The sequence below is a fragment of the Vespula pensylvanica genome, chromosome 9 (assembly GCF_014466175.1).
Source record: "Vespula pensylvanica isolate Volc-1 chromosome 9, ASM1446617v1, whole genome shotgun sequence".
NCBI classification, from domain to species: domain Eukaryota; kingdom Metazoa; phylum Arthropoda; class Insecta; order Hymenoptera; family Vespidae; genus Vespula; species Vespula pensylvanica.
The window spans coordinates 1,616,582-1,639,121 of NC_057693.1; the positions used below are offsets into that span (position 1 = coordinate 1,616,582).

The following is a 22,540-nucleotide window of genomic DNA, read 5'->3' on the forward strand; positions in this document are numbered from 1 at the left end:
TCATAGTTTAATAGTCGAAATTAACACAAGTAATTGTAGATTTTATCATTAAAATTTTTATCTACTAATGCTAGGTATACTTTCCAATTTAAATAAAATAAATGGCAAAAGAAAAAAATATATATCTAAAATTATATATATAATTTTAAATTATAATAGAATTTATATTTAATATATTTATGTTATATATAAAAGATTTATATATATATATATATATATATGTATATATGTATATATACATTCTAAACTTATGTACATATCTCGTATGAAACGCCTTCTCTGGAATTTCCTTTCAAGGCCTGACAATAGTCGGGACTGATAAGAAAAGTGGAAGCAGATATGGACCAAATCGTATTCGCATCAGCGGAAGTCATCTCTCTACTTCCACTAGAAGAATAGGATCACCGCAACGAGAGGTTCTTTTTGAATTCAAACGTTCAGTTCGTTTAATCGATGAACGCTATTTTCATACATTGGAAACGATCGGTTTATTATCTTTGGGAATTGCTACGTTATTTTAATCACGATTTATTCTACAATTCTATTTGGGAAATTTTAATAATTTTAATAACTTTCAAACAATCATTAAAAAAAAAAAATCTTATTTTTCGCCAGAAAGTAATTTGAACGTCGATGCGTATACGAAAAAGAGAAAACAATTTTTATCTAAATTTTAAATAGTTTTATAAATTTGAGAAAAAGTGTAATAGTGATGAGGTGGTTTACTGTACTTTCTTTATTATTAATTTGTTTAAGCCAGTGTATTATTTATTCAGAAGAAACACAACAAAGTAAGTCACATGTTTTTTTTTTTTTTAATTGCATTACCAAATCTTTATTAAGAATTAAAGTTATATTTAAAAAAAAGTCAATTAATTTGACTCAGTCAAGCACCTACGTTTTTTTTTAAATTATACGTAGTATATCGCAGATAATACCGATCATCGAAGCTTAACTGTGGGAGGAAATTGTTCATAAAAATTTAAAGACAGAAGCGTATTTTATAATTGTATAACATTGAAATATTTTTCTTTACTTTCTTATTAGATCGATGTCCCGTTGTACGATTATTAAATGGGAGGGTACGTGCAAGGGCTAGAGGAAGAATCGTTAGATTTAATTGTAACGATGGTTACACTCTTGTGGGAAATAAATATTCCACGTGTATACATGGTCAGTGGGATACACCAACACCAGTGTGTGTTAGTAAGTGTTACTTTGTTTTGTTTATATAGATCAATTATTAATGTATGAAATTAATTTTTTATAATAGTTATCTTTACATTGGAAGTAATTATATTCCTGCATATCCATAGATGCAGAATGTGCCCCTCTCCCTACACCCGAACACGCTTTAGTGGCGAAAAAACATGATGGTGCGATACTTATGTATTTCTGCGAAACTGGTTACGCTTTAATAGGAACATCTGAAATTTATTGCAACGGTCATAATTGGAACGCAACAGCTCCGTATTGTAGAGGTAATTTTATAGATAATTGAATGTTTTATATTTCGGGCGTATATACTTTAACGTGTATATATATCCGAGGAAAATGAGTATAAAAATGAAATAGATACAAACGCGACTGCACCTACAAGATGCGACTTCGAGAAACCGGATTTTTGCTGGTGGGAGCAGGATCCTCTACATGATTTTGACTGGCAGCGACATAATTTCGAAACACCGAGCTCGCATATTGGCACGGGCCCGACGTATGATCATACATTGGGAGCTGGAAATGAAGGTACTTATTTAACATATTTTTTCATATTACAATTTTTTTTTTACTATCAAAGAAAATGGAGATTAATTTGAATATCCCTTAACTTCAGGATATTATCTTTACATTGAGGCATCTGGACGTTTGGTAAATGATACAGCAAGAATTATCTCTCCTCTGTATAACTCTGTATTAACAGAATCTGGATGTTTTTCATTCTGGTAATTAAATGATATCTAAATAATATAAAAAAATCTACTTATATAATTCTCAATAATGTATTTCTAGGTATCACATGTATGGCACTGCAATGGGTGCTTTAAGAGTCTATTTTAAAACAGAAACTGATATTAACCCACAGTTAATGTTTCATAAGGAAGGTAATCAAGGAAATCAATGGTTACATGGTATTTTTACTTTACCAAAAGTAGATAAAAATTTTCAGGTCAGTTCACAATTGTATAACTATAATATATAGTTATATATACAGTTTCTACTTTTGTTTGAAATTATAGAGTTCATCTATTTATTAATTACTCTATAGATAATAATTGAAGGTAAACGAGGTACAAGCTATGTAAGTGATATTGCTGTTGATGATATTGCTATTTTGCAAGGAAAAGAATGTGAGACAAACACAAGTGATATTGGTACTACTACTATGACAACTAATAATAATGGTATATCATCTATTCAATAAAAATAATAATTAAATTAATTTTTTAGCTTATTTCAACTTTTACTAGAGTTTATAAAATATTAAAAATTTTCAGATCAAGTTGAAATAGTAAGTGCATCACAAACTTGTCAAGGGAAATGTAACAATTTTACTACATCTCAGTTGATTAATGTTGAACCACAAGATGAAGAACCACCTGTATATAAAGTAGAACAATGTCAATGCACATTGGATTGTGCAGAATATTCTCTCTGTTGTCCAGATTATGCAGAATACTGTGTTCTTGGTAATAATCCATTATTTAAATATATACTATAAAAATAATCATGATATATTAATTTAATATTTATAAAAAAAAAAGAAAAAACATACATACAATCCTTTCAAACTCATTTAAGATTATTTATAGCTTTTACAGATGATGGAATTACTCAGGAGATTACAGAAGCTACTATTACTACTACTACAAATCAAAACAGAGTTAATGTTACAAGATTGTTGCCAAACATTACTAAAGCTGTGAAGTATGAAACTACAACTTTGTCAACAACCATCAATCGTAATCATATACTTATTAATCCGAAAGATGATATTGATCCTAATACAACCAAACCACGAGAAACAGAAGTATCAAAACCAAAAATATTTGTAAAACCTACTATGAAGACCACTACTCTTGTTCATGTAATTGTACCTATTACAGTACCTAAAACATCATCAACAAAAACAACATATAAATCAATGACAACAACTACAAAACATATTGAAGTAACTAAACAATATGGTAATATATTTAGTTTCTATTAGATTATATAATTTGAATGTATTAATACTACTATATTTATTTTTTCAGTATAATGCAATAAATATTTTATTTCAGACCCACAAATAAGTGTGAGAATAGAAAAACCTAAAAAATTCCATCATAACAGTGGAAAAATTGGACTGCCTGGTATTATTGGTTTAATCATTGGCATATTGAGTGGAATCATTGTTGTTTCAATAGTAGCATTCTTTATAATTACAAGAAGGAAAACTTACAAACGTGGCACTGGTAATTCTTCGCTTTCTGAAGATAGTGATGTTCGCTTCTTAACTTCAGATGAAATACTTGATTTCAATTTAGCAAAGCCTAGTGATAATGATGAGTTGTAAGATTTATTATATGAATGATACAGTGCATTTTGCAAATATTTTTCATTAAACAGAGTGTTAGCTGAGTCCTCAAACGTGAGCATAAATTGATAAGTTATATCCAATGTGTATAGGCTTAAGTATGATCCAACAACAATCATTGATATTTATCAATAAAACTGTGTTAGTGATTATCGTGGAACTGAAATATATAATAATGTTAGAAGTGTTTCGATTTTTATAATTTTAATTAGTTCAGACAAATTTATAACAAATTTTTATAGTGAAACATTACGTGATATCAATTGTGTGATATAATATCAGAAACATATTATGACTGAAAAAAACAAACAACATCTATATGCTGCATTCCATATACAAATTTTATTTAAAAATAAATATATATACCAATATTTGTATATACTGAACTAATTATATAGATATAAAAGAAAAAATATCTAGAAGTAATGTATCACATTAAATAAATGTGTCTGTATTTTAATAAATGAATTTTCAAATTAGTTTCTGGTAAATTATATTCTATATATCTATATATCATCGGAGCGTAATTTTTTTTCCTTTAAAGCAGAAATTATGTGCCTAATACTAGGTATCCAAGCACTACACAGACTGGTGTGATCTATCATCAATGCAATATGAAGTTTGTCTGCTTTTTCAACATCTTCGTCTTTTAAAGCTAAAAACATTAAATAGATACTATTTTAATTTTTGTGTTTTATCTATTAAATAATATATTAATTATATATTTTATATATTAAACTCACCCTTTGAAATGTCAAGTATTTTCTGCTGTATAGAATCATTTAATTTATTATCAAGCCAACAAGATTTCATTAAATCTAGTCTTCTTTGCACTTCATCTATTTTATTTTCCATCACATATTTTTTAATTATAAATTCTAAATTTGCCATAGTATCAACTAAAGCTTGTTGGTTATCAAATTTTGTTACTGTACAAGTAAATTCAGCGTTTGCATCAGAAGGAATTATTAAAGGTGCATGAGGTGCTGTTTTCAAACTTAAAGGAGAAGGCAGAGGAGGAGGAGGAGGTGATAATGGCATGCCTGCAGCATTAGATTGACATTCAGTATTGTTCCTTGTTAATTCCCCAGAAATTAAAGGAAATGGAACTCTTTTATTTAATATTCTTTTTGTAGGTGTATTTGTATTTCCTGCATGTGGAGATGCCCATTTTGGTGTATCATTCCAACCAGGATCATAAGAAGATGGTAATGATTTTTGTGTAGAAATAGCATTATCTATAAAACCAACATTTGTTACACATTGAAGCAGAGATTGGTTTGGGAAATTGTATTAATCTAAAAATATAAATTCGTAATTTAAAATATTTCTTATAGTGATTCGAGATGACATTTATAACGTTTATATATTCATTAAAATGAAAAGTTTAGGTTATAAAATGATAACAATGATTTCTAAAATTATCTATGTATTGCCTTTTAATTTACCAATTATATTTCGTATTTCAACAATTGTTGTTAAAAAAAACAAACTATTAAGCCGAAATTGTTACCTGAAGATTTTTCGTCCATTATTGTATTCAAGAAACACGTTAAAAATAATCCACAAATTAATAAAAAATCATTTATGACTGAGAATTCTGCTATTCAGTTTTATCTGTATACTTTGTTTAAATGTTAATTTTTTCTTTATCAATATCCATATTGTTACATTTTGAAGCTATCGAATTCTTCCATCTTTCTCTTCCGCGTACATGATCACACATATGTACATATAGCGCAATAATAATAATCTTAAGTCACATTCTCATGAATAGCAAAGTTTCAAATTTGTTATTTTAAGAACTCACCAGCAGAATCAAAAGCAATGGAAATGTGTTTATGAGGGTTAAAGTCAAATGCTTGTCACATTATAAACGTTTTACGAGAGCAATATTGTTTTGCGGATTACGTGAGATATATATAATTAACTAGATTAATTATTGTAAAAAATTTCACGTTAAAATAAAATAACAATCATATTCGTTTATGTCTTATACATCTCATCATTTATACCTATCCATTCAAAAAGATAAATTTATTACTGGATGATTTGTTACATCTCAAAGTTATAAAAGGTTATTTTACTAGGTAATATTGTTAGTTTATAAATATCTTATTGCAATGGATGATCAAGCTTGTCCAAGATGCAAAACTACAAAATATCGAAATCCATCATTAAAAATGATGGTAAATGTTTGTGGACATACCTTATGCGAGAACTGTGTAGATCTATTATTTTTAAAAGGTTTGTTACTCTATATGTGACATTTTTTAATATAATTTTTTAAAAATTAATTATAGTTATACATGCAAATAATATTGTATTTTATAATTTATTATATCATTTGAAGGTTCTGGATCCTGCCCAGAATGTCACATTCCACTACGCAGAACTAATTTTCGAGTTCAAATGTTTGAAGATCCTATGGTAGAGAAAGAAGTAAATATCAGAAAGAAAATACTTAGGGATTTTAACAAAAAGGAAGAAGATTTTGCTACATTACGCGAATACAATGATTATTTAGAAGAAGTGGAAAACATAATATATAATTTAGCCAATGATATTGATGTAGTTGAAACAAATAAAAAAATTGATCAATATAAAAAAGATAACAAGGATCAAATAAATAAGAGCAAATCTAAACTTGGTAGAAAAGAATATGAATTAGAAGAACTATTAGAATTAGAAAAGCAGCAAGAAGAAGAAAGACGGCTAGAGCTTGCTAGAGAAGAAATGGAAGCAAAGAAAAAGAAAATCAGAGATAAAGAAGCTTTAATAGATGAACTTACATTCTCTGAAGGCAATGCAAAAAGTATTGTTGATACGTTTGCATCAGCAATACAGAATTCCAAGAAAGAAGCAAAGACTGCTTCTCCAAAAGCTACTCAATTTAGTACAGGAATCAAGTTTGGAAAACAAGGAACACAAAACTACTTACAAATTCCAAAAGTAGAAGAAGGACCAATGTTTACATATATTCCTCTTAGGCAGCAAACAGAAGGTCCAGTTGTTCCTACTTGGCGTGAAATTCAAACTCGAGGATACATATCACATGTTCGTGCAGAAACAAAAGCAGAAAGAGCAGGAGGATTTAAAGCACATGTTGCATGTTTAAGAGCATTACAAGAAGCTATGGCTAGTTTATATCACAATCCTTCACAACATACAACAGAGTTTACAACAGTTTGATTCTAAGTATTATTGTAACATTTTGTGATATTTTCTTTTTACGTGATACATGCAAAACCATAATCCAAAGTCTATGATTGACTCCCAACTGTAGAACATTATTAAAGATAAACGTACAAATACATTTAAACTATGTGCCAAAAGCTGTAAGTGCCTCTGTTCCATAGGTATTGCCTTTATACTAACTGCTATAGTTAACAAATGATATCAATAATTTTAAAGAACATAAGTGTTTGCTATCTCATTATTTTCTTTTCAATATATGTAAATGTTTGTCTCAGTAAGTTAATGTAGCTATAGTTATATAGTTATAAGTATTTAAAAAAAAATTAATCTATGTATATATTGTGTTCATTGAATTTTGATATAGGAGAAAAAATAGTCCAATAAATTATTGTAATTTAGAAACTAATCTATTAAAAGGAAGAAATAATATATTTTATATTATAAAATTATTATATCATTAAATTATCTCTCTGAGAAAGGATGGAAACATGATGTCATCAGAGATATATTTTGTGTGTATACATTTGAATCAATCCCCTTGAATATGGTAATACAAAAAATGTTAGAAATAAAAGTTAAATGATTTCAAGGGAAACATAATGTGATGCATAGAGGACATATAAAGATTAACTGTTTCTTATATGTTTTTGATTGTATTAGTCAATGCAGTTTGTCATTTTTTATAAAAATTTATTAACCTATGTTAATATAGAAAAAGTCCAAAATATAGAAATTAGTTCGGAAAGATTTTAATTTAAATATTACTCTCTGTAAGAAATCATCATTCTCCTATGAAAACTAAATTAGTACTACTTTTACTAGATTTTAGTAAATACCATAAGCAGATTTTTCATTTATACATGATAAACATACTTTGAAAAATTAAAATATTTATGTATAAAACATGTACTAAATTATTCTTCTTCTAAATGTGATTAAAATAGTGGTATGTAAATAGTTTACCTTAAATAAATAGACTTAATACCATATACACTTAATGTAGAAAAATTATAGTGTGTGCAGAATTGTAGTATAATTTACAAACAATTAACTATTACATAATAACAATATATAATAATCGAGATCTTGTAACTATTTAAACAATAATGTGTATCTATTTAAACTTTATATGGCTCCTAAACCACGCGAATATAAAATAATTTTAGTGTAAAATTTTATTTGCAAAGTTAAAATTCGTAGAAACAGAATAGCGATGTAAAAAATATTACAAAATAGGTATTGGTTTTCGAACAACTTCAATAATTGACAAGTCATTTTGATATTCGATTTCAATGAATCTATATTCTATTGATAACGTAAATAGAACAGAAATAGCTTGTAAAAGGTTAAGACAAGATATATTTCGTTTCTATATATTTTGTTTCTATTAAAAGTAAACTCTTCGTTCAGTGATCTTTAGCGGTCAACAAAACTTCAACGTACATCGTATACATTATTGGCATTGTCAGGCTCTGTTATCCGAAAGTTTTGTAAGTCTCCTTTGTTTATATTTATATATCATTTTTGCGTAGTAGGATCATGCTTATCTTTGTATCCTTCTAATTTTAGTATATATACTGCAAATATCTGGTTATACTTATCTATGTTGTATATATGTACGTGTTCTGTCGGAGGAAATACTTATTTATATTTATCTGAACTGTAAATGACCGAACTGTCTGTTATTGTGTTATCCGGTAGGAATTTTTTGTTATTATGTAAAATAATTTCTTTTATTTGTATTATTTTATAGGGAAGTTGTTAAAACGGTTTGCTAATTACGAATTCACATTCTTTTATAACCTGTCATCATGTTTATAATGTCTAATCGTATTATCCTATTGTTTACAATGAGTATATTTTGCACCTTTATGCAAATAGAAGTTACTGCAGATAATTCGTCTATACCAATTGTTATATGGCATGGTATGGGTAGGTATCATGTAAATATTTTGTTGTTATTACAAATACATAGATATAAGTTAATGATTTATTATGATAACAGGTGACAGTTGTTTTGGATATGGTATTGATTATATAAAACAATTATTAAAGAAAAGTATACCTGAAGTTTATATCAAATGTGTTCATAAAGGATATAATGAATTACAGGTAATATTAATTACTAATTAATATATTTGTAGAATTAAAGAATAAATATATTCATTATATAAATTCTTATTTGTTTATAGGATATACAAAATAGTTATTTTGGAAATATTAATGATGATGTGAAACAAGTGTGTGAAGAGATAAAAATGGATAAAAATTTACAGAATGGTTATAATGCAATTGGTTTTTCACAAGGTGCACAATTTTTGTAAGTGCAATAAAATCTTTATTATGTTAACTAATTAATAAATTCAGGAATCTAATATTTGATATACAGAAAAATCATCTGCAAAATTTTCAATTGAAATTATTTTGTATTGTGTATTTTAAAAATTCATGTCTATATAAATAATTTTATTTTTATATTCATAGACGTGCTGTAGCTGAAAGGTGTTCAACCCCACCAATGTTAAATCTCATATCCTTTGGTGGTCAACATCAAGGTGTTTATGGATTACCACGTTGTATTGCCGTAGATCATATTATATGCGAGTATATTAGAGAAGCCCTTACTTATGGAGCATATGTCAAGTACCTAAATATATTTTAAAAAAATAATATATGAAGCATTAGAAAAAGTATTATTAAGTAAAAGTATTAGAAAAAGTATTAGAAAATATTATTAATATATATAAACATACACAAACAGGCATTATATATATATTTTTTTTTTTAAAGATTTGTCCAAGAAAAATTAATCCAAGCAGGATATTGGCATGATCCTACAAAAGTAGATGAATATAAAAGATACAGTCTTTTTCTAGCAGACATTAATAATGAATTAAATATAAATGAGGCATGTTGCTTTAATGTAAAATAATACAATTATTTCGAAATAAGTAACTATTATAATTAATGCATTGTGCATGGCAAAATGAATGATCATATTTTGTACAATTTTTTAGACATACAGAAATAATCTTAAAAACTTAGAATCTTTAGTTTTGGTGATGTTCGAAAATGATACTATGGTACAGCCTAAAGAATCAGAATGGTTTGGATTTTATAAACCTGGTCAAAACAAAGAAGTGGAAAGTTTACAGGAATCTAGTTTATACAAAGAGGTAAATGTTAATATAACTTCCATAAATTTAAATTTTATTAAATAATTTCTCTATTTTAGGATCGTCTGGGATTAAGAGAAATGGATAATTTAAATAAAATACATTTTCTTTCTGTTAAGGGCAATCATTTAAAATTTACAGAAGAATGGTTCATGGAAAACATAGTGGACAAATTTCTTAAATAAGAATAATAAGATTATAACAATAATGTATATATCTTGATAAAATAAGTATTATAGCATTTTATGATGTGATATAAATATTAATACAATAATACGATAATTATTATTATCATTGACAAATATAATAAACTTGTAAATATAAAATTATTTTATTTTTTTATTGCATTTTATATCATAAGCAGTATAAGGATTATTTTCATCCACTTTCATTCAAAAGATGTAAGAAAGTATGTATAAAATATGTATTATGTATATATGTACAAACGTATATATATATATATATATATATATATGCATGTGTGTATTTGCATATATATATATATATATATATATATATATATATATATATATATAAATATCTGCAAACACATTCTGGCAGAAGTCCAGGTGATCTTACAACGATGACTACTCAACTGATCTTACAATAGCAGCCGTTTCAGTGCTATTAGTGACGCCGCGTAACGTTGAGCCACACAAAAATGTTTCGAATGTGTTGATGAATACGTAACATGGAGTGTTAACTAAGAAGAAATGAATACAATGTTGCCTTAATAACTTATTAAATAGTGATTCCGTATTATATAGTGTGGCATTTATTATTTTTGTTTTCGTGATCAATAAATGTTGTATGCATAAACATGGATAATAAAAGTGCAGTTTGTAAAAATGTATAATCATAGTACTTTTCGTTCAGCGAATCAGTATTTGAACTAATAAAGTAAGTCAATCAAACAATTTCGTAAAATATATGTTGTAATTTTACGATAATGCGTGCGTAAATTCTATGTTACTATTTCCACTGCGATGTAATTATATATTCTATTTTATTCATATATACATGTAATACATTTATTTCAAGCATGTAGATATATAAAGAATATTTTGTTAAAATTGAAAATTCATTGCATTGGCGGGAAAATAAATTACGACGAAATTGAAAAGTTTGATTAGATAAAATCTTCATTGATATTTAAATGAATAAAATTAACAATTATTTGTAATATTTAAAAAAATCATCAAATTGTATACTTTATTCAAATATAGTACTTTAATGATGAAACATAATAAATGTATGTACGCATGTATACGTTAAATTTCGTATTATATAAATTGTTGATAAAATGGTATTTCAAATTGTAATGTTTTTGGTTTTTTAATTTCTCAAAAGTTAGACAAAATTTAATTTTAATAAATAAATAACGAATAGTTATATTAATTATTTCGAAATAACTCACATAGGAATGCATCACGCATATTCCTCCAAGAAAGGGGATCCTCTTTGTCCTCTTGGTTTCCATCCTCAAGTTCGATGGCCAACGCGATGCAAACGATGCTTCAGGTAATATATTCATATTACCATTTTCCAAATTTTATTACAGATTTGTTAAATAAAATAAAATTGAAATGATTCTAAAAAATAATCTTATCTCGTTCATACGTGATCTTATTAAAATATAATTAAGATTGATAAATTATTAAGTAAAAATTATTAAAATTCATTTGTATATTCGAATATAACTAGTAATTACACCATTCGTGTTGCCAATTTGTCAAGGTATGCAGTCACCGGTCACAGCGGATTTCTATAAACAGATTGAGCTAAACCAGATCCTTCGAGAACTTTAGTTTCTAATTACACGTATTAAGAAATTAAATTAGCGGCAATATATATATACACACACATATATAAATCTAAGAATTAACTATTGATAGATGGTATGTTCTTTCGCCATTTTTCAAAAACAAGCAATCATGATTTATTAGCAGATTAACGTGATTTAGTAGTCGGAAAACATATTCTATCGTTGCATAAATCTAAGAATAGAAAAGACATATATAACTTATCCAAAATACGATTCGTTCACGTAAATGCGTCAGAGTTTTCACGTGAATATGTTATCTTAAGATAGAAGAGTTTTACCGATCCTACGTAATTAATCAAAAGTAATGCAAGTATTTGTTATACGTTCGATTTATATAACATAAAAGAATGAAGATTCATGGTGAATAAATGAAAATAAAAAGTAATAAAAATTAATGTTTTTAATATGATTAAATTAATCTTTGTAATCAAATATTTTGATCTATAGGATTTTTAATGAAGATTATTATTTCATTTTTATTCTTGATAAAAAAAAATTTTTTTAAAAGTAAAAACATTTGGTTGGTAAAGTAGTTTCATTGAAAAAAGAACCTAAACATAAAGCAGTGAAATAATAAACAGTCTAATCACGATCGGTAAGAAAGAATTTTATGGTAATGTATGGCGCGTATATTTGAAAGTTTATTATTTTATCGTGTGACGTTTGATCATTCATTGTGGTATTTCGTGAATTTTTTGTTATTTATTGAATACTATATATCTTTCTAAATAAATTTAATCTATTTATATATATTTAGATGTTATGCAACAAAAATATAATGTTTCAGTAAACTACTTTTTTTTTCAACACATATATATCTATATAGAATTTAGCAAACATAAATGAAACATTATCGATTAATTATTTAATTTATTTACTAGAGATTATAAAGATCATGGTGAGAAAAGAGGTAGCTTACGGGACATAACATCGTCAACACCTAATCTGTCATTGCATAGTTCGTCAGAGCGGTAAGTATTTTAAATTATAAGAAAAAATATCAATAAATAGAATTTTTATTGTAACATTTCATTGAATTTTAGCGATGGAAAGAGATCTTGGGCCTCTACAACAAATCTCACAAAAAATGATCTTCGATCATCCAACTTGGATTCTTCGCTCAATTCTACATCGGTGTCTAACTTTTCTACTAGCGCTAATCAACTTAATGATATCTCAGAATTGCAAAAGCAAGATATTGCAAAAGACAAAAGACATTCTTTACTAGGTGAAAAGTCTACTTCTAAAAATCAGTTATTTGATTCTTCATCTAAACTACAAATCAAAGAAGTAATAAAAAACAATGACAATATTGCAGGAAATGATGTTGAATTCATTATTCAGGTATATCTATTTATTTATTGTATATAGTTTTTATGTAAATAGCATTAGAGAGATGATAAATTTATGTAATTTATGTAAATGTAACTTTAGGTGAAGAAATCTCCTACAAAATCTGCACCAATAAATGAGATTCAAAGGCTAGAAAATGGCATGGAAGAGGTAATATTTCTATTGTAGCTATTTATTTTGAAAGAGAAATGAAAATTATAATTTAAATGTACATGATATTTACTTTAGAGTGAGATTAAAAGATTAAGAACAGAATTAAATGAAATGAAAGAAAAATGTCAGAGATTAGAAAAAGAAAAGAGCGAAATATGGCTTCGTCGTTTAAGTTCTATGGATACAATATCAAATAAAACATCTATGAGTGAAGTAATTAAATTAGAAAAATCAATAAGAGGTATGTAATATGAATTTAGCATTATGATATTATAATTATGAATTAAATGCCTTAAAGATAAAGTTTCAAAGTATTTTATAATTAATAATATAATTTAATATATTATATTATATTTTAGTTCTTACAGAAGAAAAAGCTATGTTATTATCAAAAATAAAAGACTTAGAAAATGAAGCACGTTATAAATTAAATAGACGTGATATGGATAAAACAGGTGAAGATTTAAAATCAAAATTAAAAGCAGCAGAAACTCTTTGTGAATCTCTAATGGATGAAAATGAAGATATGAAAAAAGAAATCAGAGAATTGGAAGAAGAAATATGTGAGATGCAAGATAATTTTAGGTATCAACTAACTTTATATTTATTCATAAAAATAACTAAAGTCAAAAGAAACATATATTTCTGTAGTAAAAAAAGCAATTTTTGTATTTAAGGGAGGACCAAGCAAATGAGTATACTAACTTACGAAAGTCTTTAGAACAATCAAATAAAAATAGTCGTATCCTTTCATTTAAATTAAGAAAATTAGAAAGGACAACAGAACAATTGCAGAAAGAAAAAAGTGACTTTGAGAAAAGATTACAAGAGGTAAAATATTTTTGAATCACATTTTAATCCCTTATCATGGTTATTATTTATTCTACGATTTATTTATAGGTAAGAAAAATTGAGGAGATGTTAACAAAAATAAAAAATGATTCCAAAAAAAAAACGGATGTAAAACCTACAGAACTTGGTACAAAAGTACAGTTTAAAAAGACGGTGGATGATATGCAAAAACAAATAGGTTTGATATTTTTTTATTTACCATTTTTACATATGTTTATTTATCTATATATTTATTTCAATATTCTTGTTTACACTTTATTATATTTTTAGATAATATTATTACACTTTGTGCTAATATTAATGATGGAAAAGAAATAGATATTATTCATGAGAAAAACAATGAGAATACTATGAAATATGATGCTCTATTACGGGATTATGAATTAATAAAACAAAAACTGGAAGATACTTCGAAGGAGTTAATAAAGGAAAAAGAAAAAGGAAAAGACAAAGATAAGGATAAAGACAAAGACAAAGATAAGAATCGCGAAGGAAAAGTAACAGACGATAAAATGAATATGGATTTCCAAAATAGTAAGAATTTTTATTTTTGATTATCAATTATTTGTTGTCATAAGTTTCGTTTACATCTTGATAATATATTTAAATATATAAATATAACTTATAGTGAAAAAAAAATTGGATTATACTGTAACATCTAGAGAGACAGAAAAAAAAGCATGGGAAGAAGAAAAAGAAAAATTAAAATCGGAATTATTATCATTATCTTTTGAAAAACTTAAAATTTATAAGGAATTGGAAAAACTAAAAAAAGATACTGGTGAGATTAAATTATAATTTTAGTGTCATTCTTTGTTGTACTATTGTTTCTATTTTTTTTTTTTTAATTTATTTAAATTTATCGTTATAATGTTCACATCTATATATACAATAATTTAATTTTTGTTTAAGCATAGAAGTCATAAGATCCTCAGAGAAAGAGTATACAAACAAGATCAAAAGACTAGAAACAACAGCTAATGATTTAAAGAAAGAATTATCTCAAGAGAAAAAAAAATGCACTGAAATACAAAATGATTTATCATCATGTACTCAACGAGAAGCAAATATGACAGAAACAATATCAACTGTAAATACAATAACTGGTTTTGCTTTATTATAACTTAATTTTTCTTCATTTTGAATTTAAATAATAATTTTTTTATTTCCATATTTTTTACTAGACTTATTTTGAAAATCGTCAGTTAATAATTTTTTATTAGTGTTTTATAATTATATTTTTATACTATTTTGTGAAATTATACAATAGATAGAACAGACTAAAAAACAACTTGATAAGGAAGCAAAACATTTAAAAGAAGAATTGGAAAGTCTTAGACGTTCATCTGCAACACAAATAGCAGATTTGAAAACTGAACTTGCTAATGTTAAGAAAGATAAAGACAAATTAACCATTCAAATAGAAAAAGATAAATCTGCAAAAGAATCTGAAATTATATCTCTTAAAAGCAAAATAACATCTCTAGAAAAAAATGGCTTAGATACTACTAAAATCAAAGAAATGAAAGCAAATTATTCTGATAAAATTTCAAGTAAGTTTTTTTCAAAGGTTGAAAATTGAAATTATTTACGATTTTTTTTTCAGTTTAAATGTTAAAGATAATATTAAAATTTGGTCTTTTACAGAACTTACAACTCAAATAGAAAAAATGACTGCAGACTATGATAAATTAAATGAAGAACATAAAACATTAGTAGTTTTAAAAGGAAAAGTTGAAGAGGAGAATCAATCTGTAAATAGGTAAATTCAACTTACGTGATTTAAAGCTGCACGATAATGCATGTATTATTCTTTTTTTTTTTTTAGTTTAATAGTAACACATACTTTCATTGTTACAGTATATTATTGCAGTACAAGACTGATTTAAATAATAATCAAGCAGAAATAAAATCACTTCAAGAGTCTATAAAAGAGAAGGAAAATCAATGGCAATTAGAAAAATCTATCTTCGAGGTAAGATATGCTGTTGATTTTATCATATATATTTATTGATAGTAATATATATTATTATCGTAGAAACGTATGCAAGAATACGAAGCATTATCCCACAAGCCTTTGTTGAATGATTTAAAAACTGAAATTAATAGTTTGAAAAAAGAAAACGATCTAATGTTGCAGAGACTAGAAAATGCGAGAGAAATAGTAAGTGAATAATTAATAAATGTTTTAAAGAAAGATAATTTTTTATATTTATATATATTCTTTTTTTTAATAGAACGAAGATTTAATTAATAAATTAAAGGATTACGATGCTGTATCGAAAGCTCATCAAATTTTGTCAGTTGATACAACGACACTTGAATCAGAAATACAAAAATTGAAAACTAGTTTAACAAATCTTGAGAAAGCAAAGAAAGCAGATATAGCACAATGTAAAATGCATTATGAACAGAGAATTACAGCAATTACTGATGAAATGCAGTCATTACAAAATCAATTGTCACGTTATAAACGCGAGCGAGATACATATAAGCATATGTTAGAAGGTGCCCAAAGGACCATTGCAGATTTAAAGTCGGTTAGACAACGTAAACAGTCTATTACAAATTCTGAAAAATCAGATGAGGTGAATATTAAATTATTAAATATAAGAATATAATAATATTATCTATTTTCTCTTTAAAAAAGTTTATCTTTTCTCTTTAAAATTGTCTTTAAAATCATTTTAACAAACATTTTGCTTTAGGATGAAGAATCTTCTAAGGCTAATATTTTAGTTCTGGAACAACAAATTAGTTGCATGGAAGATGAACTTTCAGAGACAAAACTTGAATATTCCAGATTAAAAACATCATTAGTTTCAGAGAAATCAGCTTGGAATGTGAAATTATCTGAGATGCAATCTCGAATTAATGAGGTCAGTAAGATATGAAATAAAAAATTATTTCACGCAAAATATTTTCAACATTTCTATAATTCTTGTATTAATAGACATCTTAAATTTTCAGCTTGAAGAAGAACGCATTCTTTCTAGTGGACGATCCAAAATTCCAGGCGTGAAAGTACGTATGGAACTCGCTTGGCAGAAAGAAAGAAAAGAGCAACAAAGATTATTAGAAGAAACAGCGACTCTTGCAAGAGATTTGAGGCAAACTTTGTTCGAGGTTAAAAATTCGAATTCTACGTTAAATAATGCAATTATAATAATATTGAAAATCATTTATTTGTATGTTAATTTACTTTAATTAACATTATAGATTGAAAGAGAACGTGCTAAAGAACGTCTTGAAAATAAAAGGAAGCAAGATCAGTTAAAGAAAGCTTTTGATGAAGAAAAAGAAGAAAACAAGAAGAAATTAGTAGAAGTAAGAATAAATTAAATGTTTATTTATTTATTTATTTATTTTTAATATTCTTTCTTTGATCTTTTCTTTATATATTTATTACTTTATTATATTTCGAATAGTTACAATGTGATCTATTGGAATTACGGGATGCTCACGCTAAATTAAGAACAAGTAACGAGAGAATGAGACGCGAAAAAGAACGTCATGAAAAAGAAAGACAAGAATTAAAGAATGAAATATTACGTCAACGAGAATTAGATAATAACGAAATGAAAAACATTAATACGTTATTGAGACAAGTAGATGATCTTCAACAGCTATTCCCAGAATTAAATGATGTGTATACAAAAGAAAAAACAGAAATATATACACCAACACCACCAAGAAGATTAAAAGTATAAAATATAATAAAATTAATTCTATTATTAACAATATAATATATACATATATTCTTTTATAGGGTCCTAAATCGAGAGAATCATCACCTATGCTCGATACGAAAAATGATATTAAAGGTAAGAACTGTATTTTAAAACTTTGTCTTTTTCTCACAATATATATTTAGTATACATAATAAATGATATGTTTCTGCATATATGTAGGTTCTATGCAGCAATTGGAAAATAGAACAGAAAAGTTGGAATATACTATAAGAAAATTAATGAATGTAGCAAAAGAACTTAAAGAATCTAAGAGAACATTGGATAATATAAGTGCAAAACAATTGATGAAGCTTAGTAAAAGGTGAACTATGTTGCAAAATATTAACATGATGGAAAAACGAGTTGTTTCCTTTGTAAGATTAATCCCATATTTTATATAATATATTCTTACATTATAGGTCAACATCTGTAGATAATACAACAAGAAGAGGTACAAGTCCAAATCCTTCCAAACCACGTTTGAAAGTGAAAAGTTTATCTTTAGAGCAAACGACAGGAGGAGGAAGCATAGAGGTAAAATTATATCTCTGTATTTTATCTAATGTTATTATTAATAATTATTGTAGCAATAAATAAAAAAATAATACTATGTGCATCGATATTAAATATTTATAAAATAATATTTTCTTTTTCAGTCCCAAAATGTTTGGGGTACTGATAGTAATATGTCTAGTTTACAATCATTGGAATCCAATCCACGAGCATTTACTTTACAACGGGATTCTAGTGTGGATAGGTATATATACTAAATATTTTTAATTATTAATATCATAAATTATACTACTTTATTTTATCTTCATTACGTATTTTAGCCGTTTGTCTGGTGACTCTACAAAAAGTGAAATGTTACATAAAGAAAAGAAATACAATAAAGGTATAATTGGAAAAATCAGAACTAAACTAGTTAAATCTAGCAGCGTTGACGATGCAAACATGAATTTAGACTATCGAGTGGGTAAAAATATTTTGTTATTTTGCTTATATCAATTATTTTTTAAATAAAATGTAAATTTCAATTCTTGCAGACCTCAGGCTCTGAAATGAGCATTAATGAAGATATCAAAGAAGAAAAGAAAAAGTTAAAAAAGAAATTATCGGATATGTTTAAAAGAAGTAACAAAAGTAACAGGTAATTTCATAAATTTGTTAATCACTATATTATTCAATAAAAATGATTACGTTTTTCTTTTTCTTTCTTTTTTTTTTCAATTTTTAACATAATAACCATATTTCATTTTATACAGTACCAGTAAGAAATCTGAAGGTGGAGACTCTAGCAGACCACCATCAAGAACTTCAGTAACATCAAAAACATAACTTCATACGATTATATCATTTTAAACTTTACAATTCTGTATTTATTTATAAAATTAGTTGCAAAGTATTTAAAATTATGTATTATAATTCAGTAAAAATACTTCTTCGAATATAAATTTTACTTATCTTTCTTTATTATGTCTTTTCTATTTTTTTATTAAATAAGGACAAATAAATTATTTCGAATGGTGTATATCATTTTCATACTCGTAATCAGTAAGTTTTTCTTACATACGTACGAGCAAGAATATAGCCTATTATTAGGGATGGATCAAAAAAATTAGTCCAAACATTTGACTGCTAGATGGCATTTACAATTCTAATAATCGACTGAATTAAATAATTCGAAAACTGCAATACCGATCGGCAGTCGACAGCTTCTCTTACTATCCATGTGCTAGTATACGTAGTTCGATTTACTATACGATTTGGAATGTGCAGAGATTCTTGTTTTTGTATGTATGATCAAATTATTTGAATTAATTCAGAATGTCAAACAAAGTACTATTTCTTAAGTCTGGATTCCCGCGAGCTCCTTTAGGACTTGGAATTGGACGTTATGTATGTCAATTACAAAGGGTGACATTAAAGTTTTGCAAAACTCATGGTGCAAGTAAAGGAATGAGGTAGGTTATACTTTCCTTTTTTATGTAAGTATTGGAATGAATTTATTTTTAAAGATCAAAGGAAAGTATAACACATTTATTATAGCAAAACAATATTTATTATATTATTGATTTTAATATATAAAAAAGAAAGAGGTTATTCAATAATTACATATATGTAAAAGCGATGTTTTACATTTTATTCAGAGACTTTTTAGAACACGATTTAGTAGATTATGCAAGCAAAAACTCTGGCATTGTTGTCTATGTAAAACCAAGACGACATAGAACACCAGTAATAACTGCAGAATATTGTAAGTATGCCAATATTATTTTGTTCGTATTATAAATATAATAAATATTGTATCCTTTATAGTAAATGGAGAAAAACAATGGATGAATGTTAGTAACTATAGTAGAGAAGACATTGTAAAGTGGATGGAATTGTTACGTACTCAATTTCATGATGGTACAAAACTACGTTTAAGAAAATTATGGCATACAGAATTTCCTTCTATTCAAGGACCATGGACACCTCTTACATTTAAAGATCCAAGCCATAATCTAGTACAGTTTCCTAATGTAAATATAGTAAAATTTTTATACCTCAACTTTAATAAAAATATTTATTTCATTGTACATATATTTAAAACTTGGATATATTGTTTTTGTAGAAAGAAATTGGCTCAGCTATTAAAACCGAACCAACTGCTACTGAACAATTAATTGAATTATATAAAGCTCAGCAAATAGGTGAACAACAAGAACAAAAAACTGAAAACCAAAGAAACACTTCAGAAGGATCTGCTTAATATGAAACATAAAATTAAAATGATCTAGAATAACAATGCTAGATGTGATGAAAATTTAAATACATGTATATAAGTTATTGTAAGAAATAATTATTTTATAATTCCTTTATCGGATTTATAAAATATTATAAATACAGTTTTTAAATTCATTGATTTGTTAATGCATTATATTTTAGAAATTACTTTTAATATAAGCAATTTCAATGACAGTAAACGATTAAACCAACATTTTTAATTTAAAAAAATTTTGTTATCATTTGTAAATGTACATATTTCTTTAACATGTTTGTAATTTATTTATTCAAGTAGATTTGATGAATTTATGTAAAATGTAAAGTATAAGGCCAAAACAGAGAAAATATCATAAAAGGTAGTATATTCTGTGAGTTTTTTCTAAGCACAGAGATACATACATAATCTGATACATATAGATGTATCTATTCTTAGTAATTTTATAAAATAAAATTTCAATTAGACATGTGATTTTCTCTTTGAATAGACACATATCTATATGAAACTTTTAATATACAACTACTTATATATTTTACTCCTACAAAAATATATTTCGACATTTTTCATATAAAACTTGAATTGTGATGTATACATTAAAAATGTCATTTCTAAAAGAATAAATATATAAAAAGCCATCATAGAATAAATAAATATACATAGAGATTAATCTCATTACAGAATGTAGTTGTTCTGTTTAAACAATCTTTGTAAATCAAACTTTCCTATTAAAAACTATTTACTTTCTTAATTTTAAAATACATATATAGAAATAATGAATCCTATTTCATTTAACTTTTATCTTCTATAAGTATGAAATATTACACAACAATATGTTTTTGTTACTACATAGGTTATACAAATTATTAATATAGTTAAATGTATGTTATAATTAGAAAAAAAAAATTAACGTCCTTTGTCTCACATAACAATATAATTCCTAAATTCCTGTATAAAATTTACGATTGTTGTGCTGCCATTCGTATAAAAAATATTTGCTGACTAGTAACTATAAAGATGTAAATATTTATAAATTTCATCATGAAATTAATTCGTCAAATGTAGATAACACCTTATACATATAAGTAAGTTCTTTAGTTTATAAACTAAAGAAATTTTAACTTTTACGTATATTTACTATTTCTATAAAATAAAAAGCATTAATGTTCAATTTTAGTAATAGAGATATGATAGACAAATTATATTTTACATTCTTATATGTTGTCACACAAACAATATTGAAATAATCAAGTAATGTAATAAAAACAATATTTTTTATTCATTTTTAAGAAAACAACAGAGAATAAAGAAATATTTTTCTCTATTATTTCCACACAATATGAAATTATTAAAATTTGATGTTTTGTATCAATATTTTATATATAATTAAATTATTTATTGAATTTTTTTTTAATTCAAATTATATCAAAACAACAGAATAATTACTATTATTAAAATATATATATGTATGTATGTATGTATGTATGTATGTACGTCTGCACATATACATATATATATATAGTAGTTTTGTGTAAATTGAAACATACACTCACACAAGCAAAACAATACTACACTTTTCATAACATATAAATAAAATTTCAATGCCTAAAACTTACAAATATGGTTCTTGCACTTTTAAATTATTTATTTTTATAAGGTTACTTATTGAACATATAAAATACTTCCTTTATAAGAAAATATTTTTACGCTTTATTTATCATAAAAAATATATTTGCATAGAAATTATTACGGTCTTCAAAAAATATATATTGGAAATAAATATTATATATTAATAGATGTTTTACACTCAGTGAAAAAATAAAAATGTTGAATATTTAATAATAAAGATTATCAGCTACTTTCAACCTTATATTTATAAAAGATGTAATTAAAGATTATGTATTAAGAAAT

At 25.6% G+C, this 22,540-nt stretch overlaps 6 protein-coding genes across 8 annotated transcripts; 5 read left to right on the plus strand and 1 right to left on the minus strand.

Moving 5' to 3' along the window:
- The first annotated feature begins 236 nt into the window (after positions 1 to 236).
- On the plus strand, positions 237 to 3,764 carry LOC122631488. Its single transcript, XM_043817220.1, has 10 exons — positions 237 to 791; positions 1,048 to 1,206; positions 1,317 to 1,481; positions 1,576 to 1,746; positions 1,835 to 1,943; positions 2,011 to 2,167; positions 2,267 to 2,402; positions 2,496 to 2,687; positions 2,811 to 3,185; positions 3,282 to 3,764. The coding sequence occupies exons 1-10, from the start codon at positions 713 to 715 to the stop codon at positions 3,554 to 3,556; spliced, it is 1,818 nt and encodes a 605-aa protein (XP_043673155.1). The 5' UTR covers positions 237 to 712; the 3' UTR covers positions 3,557 to 3,764.
- Positions 3,765 to 4,057: 293 nt separating this feature from the next.
- Positions 4,058 to 5,295, minus strand: LOC122631491. The gene is made up of 3 exons (XM_043817224.1): positions 5,091 to 5,295; positions 4,321 to 4,815; positions 4,058 to 4,232 (listed from the first exon to the last, which is right to left on the minus strand). The coding sequence occupies exons 1-3, from the start codon at positions 5,107 to 5,109 to the stop codon at positions 4,084 to 4,086; spliced, it is 663 nt and encodes a 220-aa protein (XP_043673159.1). The 5' UTR covers positions 5,110 to 5,295; the 3' UTR covers positions 4,058 to 4,083.
- A 149-nt stretch (positions 5,296 to 5,444) lies between these two features.
- LOC122631489 (CDK-activating kinase assembly factor MAT1) lies at positions 5,445 to 8,560 on the plus strand. Of its 2 annotated transcripts, XM_043817222.1 has the most exons (4): positions 5,445 to 5,824; positions 5,931 to 8,265; positions 8,345 to 8,391; positions 8,529 to 8,560. In XM_043817222.1, exons 1-2 carry the CDS (start codon positions 5,701 to 5,703, stop codon positions 6,767 to 6,769), a joined length of 963 nt encoding a protein of 320 aa, XP_043673157.1. In that variant the 5' UTR covers positions 5,445 to 5,700; the 3' UTR covers positions 6,770 to 8,265; positions 8,345 to 8,391; positions 8,529 to 8,560. The 2 variants fall into 2 exon arrangements, with proteins under 2 accessions (XP_043673157.1, XP_043673156.1); XM_043817221.1 differs by lacking the exon at positions 8,345 to 8,391.
- LOC122631490 (palmitoyl-protein thioesterase 1) lies at positions 8,431 to 10,246 on the plus strand. The gene is made up of 7 exons (XM_043817223.1): positions 8,431 to 8,707; positions 8,781 to 8,887; positions 8,968 to 9,095; positions 9,260 to 9,418; positions 9,566 to 9,683; positions 9,793 to 9,951; positions 10,011 to 10,246. The coding sequence occupies exons 1-7, from the start codon at positions 8,587 to 8,589 to the stop codon at positions 10,134 to 10,136; spliced, it is 918 nt and encodes a 305-aa protein (XP_043673158.1). The 5' UTR covers positions 8,431 to 8,586; the 3' UTR covers positions 10,137 to 10,246.
- A 262-nt stretch (positions 10,247 to 10,508) lies between these two features.
- LOC122631487 (centrosomal protein of 290 kDa) lies at positions 10,509 to 19,319 on the plus strand. Of its 2 annotated transcripts, XM_043817218.1 has the most exons (28): positions 10,509 to 10,851; positions 11,373 to 11,472; positions 12,658 to 12,747; positions 12,820 to 13,120; positions 13,211 to 13,279; positions 13,358 to 13,523; positions 13,642 to 13,867; positions 13,960 to 14,113; positions 14,183 to 14,312; positions 14,405 to 14,668; positions 14,763 to 14,915; positions 15,052 to 15,224; positions 15,405 to 15,687; positions 15,782 to 15,896; positions 15,995 to 16,109; positions 16,173 to 16,298; positions 16,372 to 16,722; positions 16,843 to 17,013; positions 17,105 to 17,260; positions 17,354 to 17,461; positions 17,563 to 17,838; positions 17,904 to 17,958; positions 18,046 to 18,187; positions 18,285 to 18,399; positions 18,522 to 18,622; positions 18,699 to 18,837; positions 18,912 to 19,015; positions 19,131 to 19,319. In XM_043817218.1, the coding sequence occupies exons 2-28, from the start codon at positions 11,375 to 11,377 to the stop codon at positions 19,201 to 19,203; spliced, it is 4,254 nt and encodes a 1,417-aa protein (XP_043673153.1). In that variant the 5' UTR covers positions 10,509 to 10,851; positions 11,373 to 11,374; the 3' UTR covers positions 19,204 to 19,319. The 2 variants fall into 2 exon arrangements, with proteins under 2 accessions (XP_043673153.1, XP_043673154.1); XM_043817219.1 differs by lacking the exon at positions 14,763 to 14,915 and having other exon boundaries at positions 10,510 to 10,851.
- A 278-nt stretch (positions 19,320 to 19,597) lies between these two features.
- LOC122631492 (39S ribosomal protein L43, mitochondrial) lies at positions 19,598 to 21,612 on the plus strand. Its single transcript, XM_043817226.1, has 4 exons — positions 19,598 to 19,829; positions 20,016 to 20,122; positions 20,185 to 20,390; positions 20,483 to 21,612. Exons 1-4 carry the CDS (start codon positions 19,693 to 19,695, stop codon positions 20,618 to 20,620), a joined length of 588 nt encoding a protein of 195 aa, XP_043673161.1. The 5' UTR covers positions 19,598 to 19,692; the 3' UTR covers positions 20,621 to 21,612.
- Positions 21,613 to 22,540: the final 928 nt, after the last annotated feature.

Bases quoted from the DNA above. Each gene is read 5' to 3' on its own strand.
- LOC122631489 (XM_043817222.1), top strand. From the start codon at position 5,701: ATGGATGATCAAGCTTGTCCAAGATGCAAAACTACAAAATATCGAAAT. The intron at 5,825-5,930 runs GTTTGTTACTCT...TATCATTTGAAG, and splicing joins AGATCTATTATTTTTAAAAG to GTTCTGGATCCTGCCCAGAA.
- LOC122631491 (XM_043817224.1), bottom strand. The intron at 4,233-4,320 runs GTGAGTTTAATA...TAATGTTTTTAG, and splicing joins AATACTTGACATTTCAAAGG to CTTTAAAAGACGAAGATGTT.
- LOC122631492 (XM_043817226.1), top strand. From the start codon at position 19,693: ATGTCAAACAAAGTACTATTTCTTAAGTCTGGATTCCCGCGAGCTCCT. The intron at 19,830-20,015 runs GTAGGTTATACT...CATTTTATTCAG, and splicing joins GGTGCAAGTAAAGGAATGAG to AGACTTTTTAGAACACGATT. The intron at 20,391-20,482 runs GTAAATATAGTA...TTGTTTTTGTAG, and splicing joins ATCTAGTACAGTTTCCTAAT to AAAGAAATTGGCTCAGCTAT.
- LOC122631490 (XM_043817223.1), top strand. From the start codon at position 8,587: ATGTTTATAATGTCTAATCGTATTATCCTATTGTTTACAATGAGTATA. The intron at 8,708-8,780 runs GTAGGTATCATG...TTATGATAACAG, and splicing joins TGTTATATGGCATGGTATGG to GTGACAGTTGTTTTGGATAT. The intron at 9,419-9,565 runs GTACCTAAATAT...TTTTTTTTAAAG, and splicing joins ACTTATGGAGCATATGTCAA to ATTTGTCCAAGAAAAATTAA.
- LOC122631487 (XM_043817218.1), top strand. From the start codon at position 11,375: ATGCATCACGCATATTCCTCCAAGAAAGGGGATCCTCTTTGTCCTCTT. The intron at 11,473-12,657 runs GTAATATATTCA...TTTATTTACTAG, and splicing joins CGATGCAAACGATGCTTCAG to AGATTATAAAGATCATGGTG. The intron at 18,400-18,521 runs GTAAAATTATAT...TTTCTTTTTCAG, and splicing joins CAGGAGGAGGAAGCATAGAG to TCCCAAAATGTTTGGGGTAC.
- LOC122631488 (XM_043817220.1), top strand. From the start codon at position 713: ATGAGGTGGTTTACTGTACTTTCTTTATTATTAATTTGTTTAAGCCAG. The intron at 1,944-2,010 runs GTAATTAAATGA...ATGTATTTCTAG, and splicing joins TCTGGATGTTTTTCATTCTG to GTATCACATGTATGGCACTG. The intron at 2,168-2,266 runs GTCAGTTCACAA...ATTACTCTATAG, and splicing joins AAGTAGATAAAAATTTTCAG to ATAATAATTGAAGGTAAACG.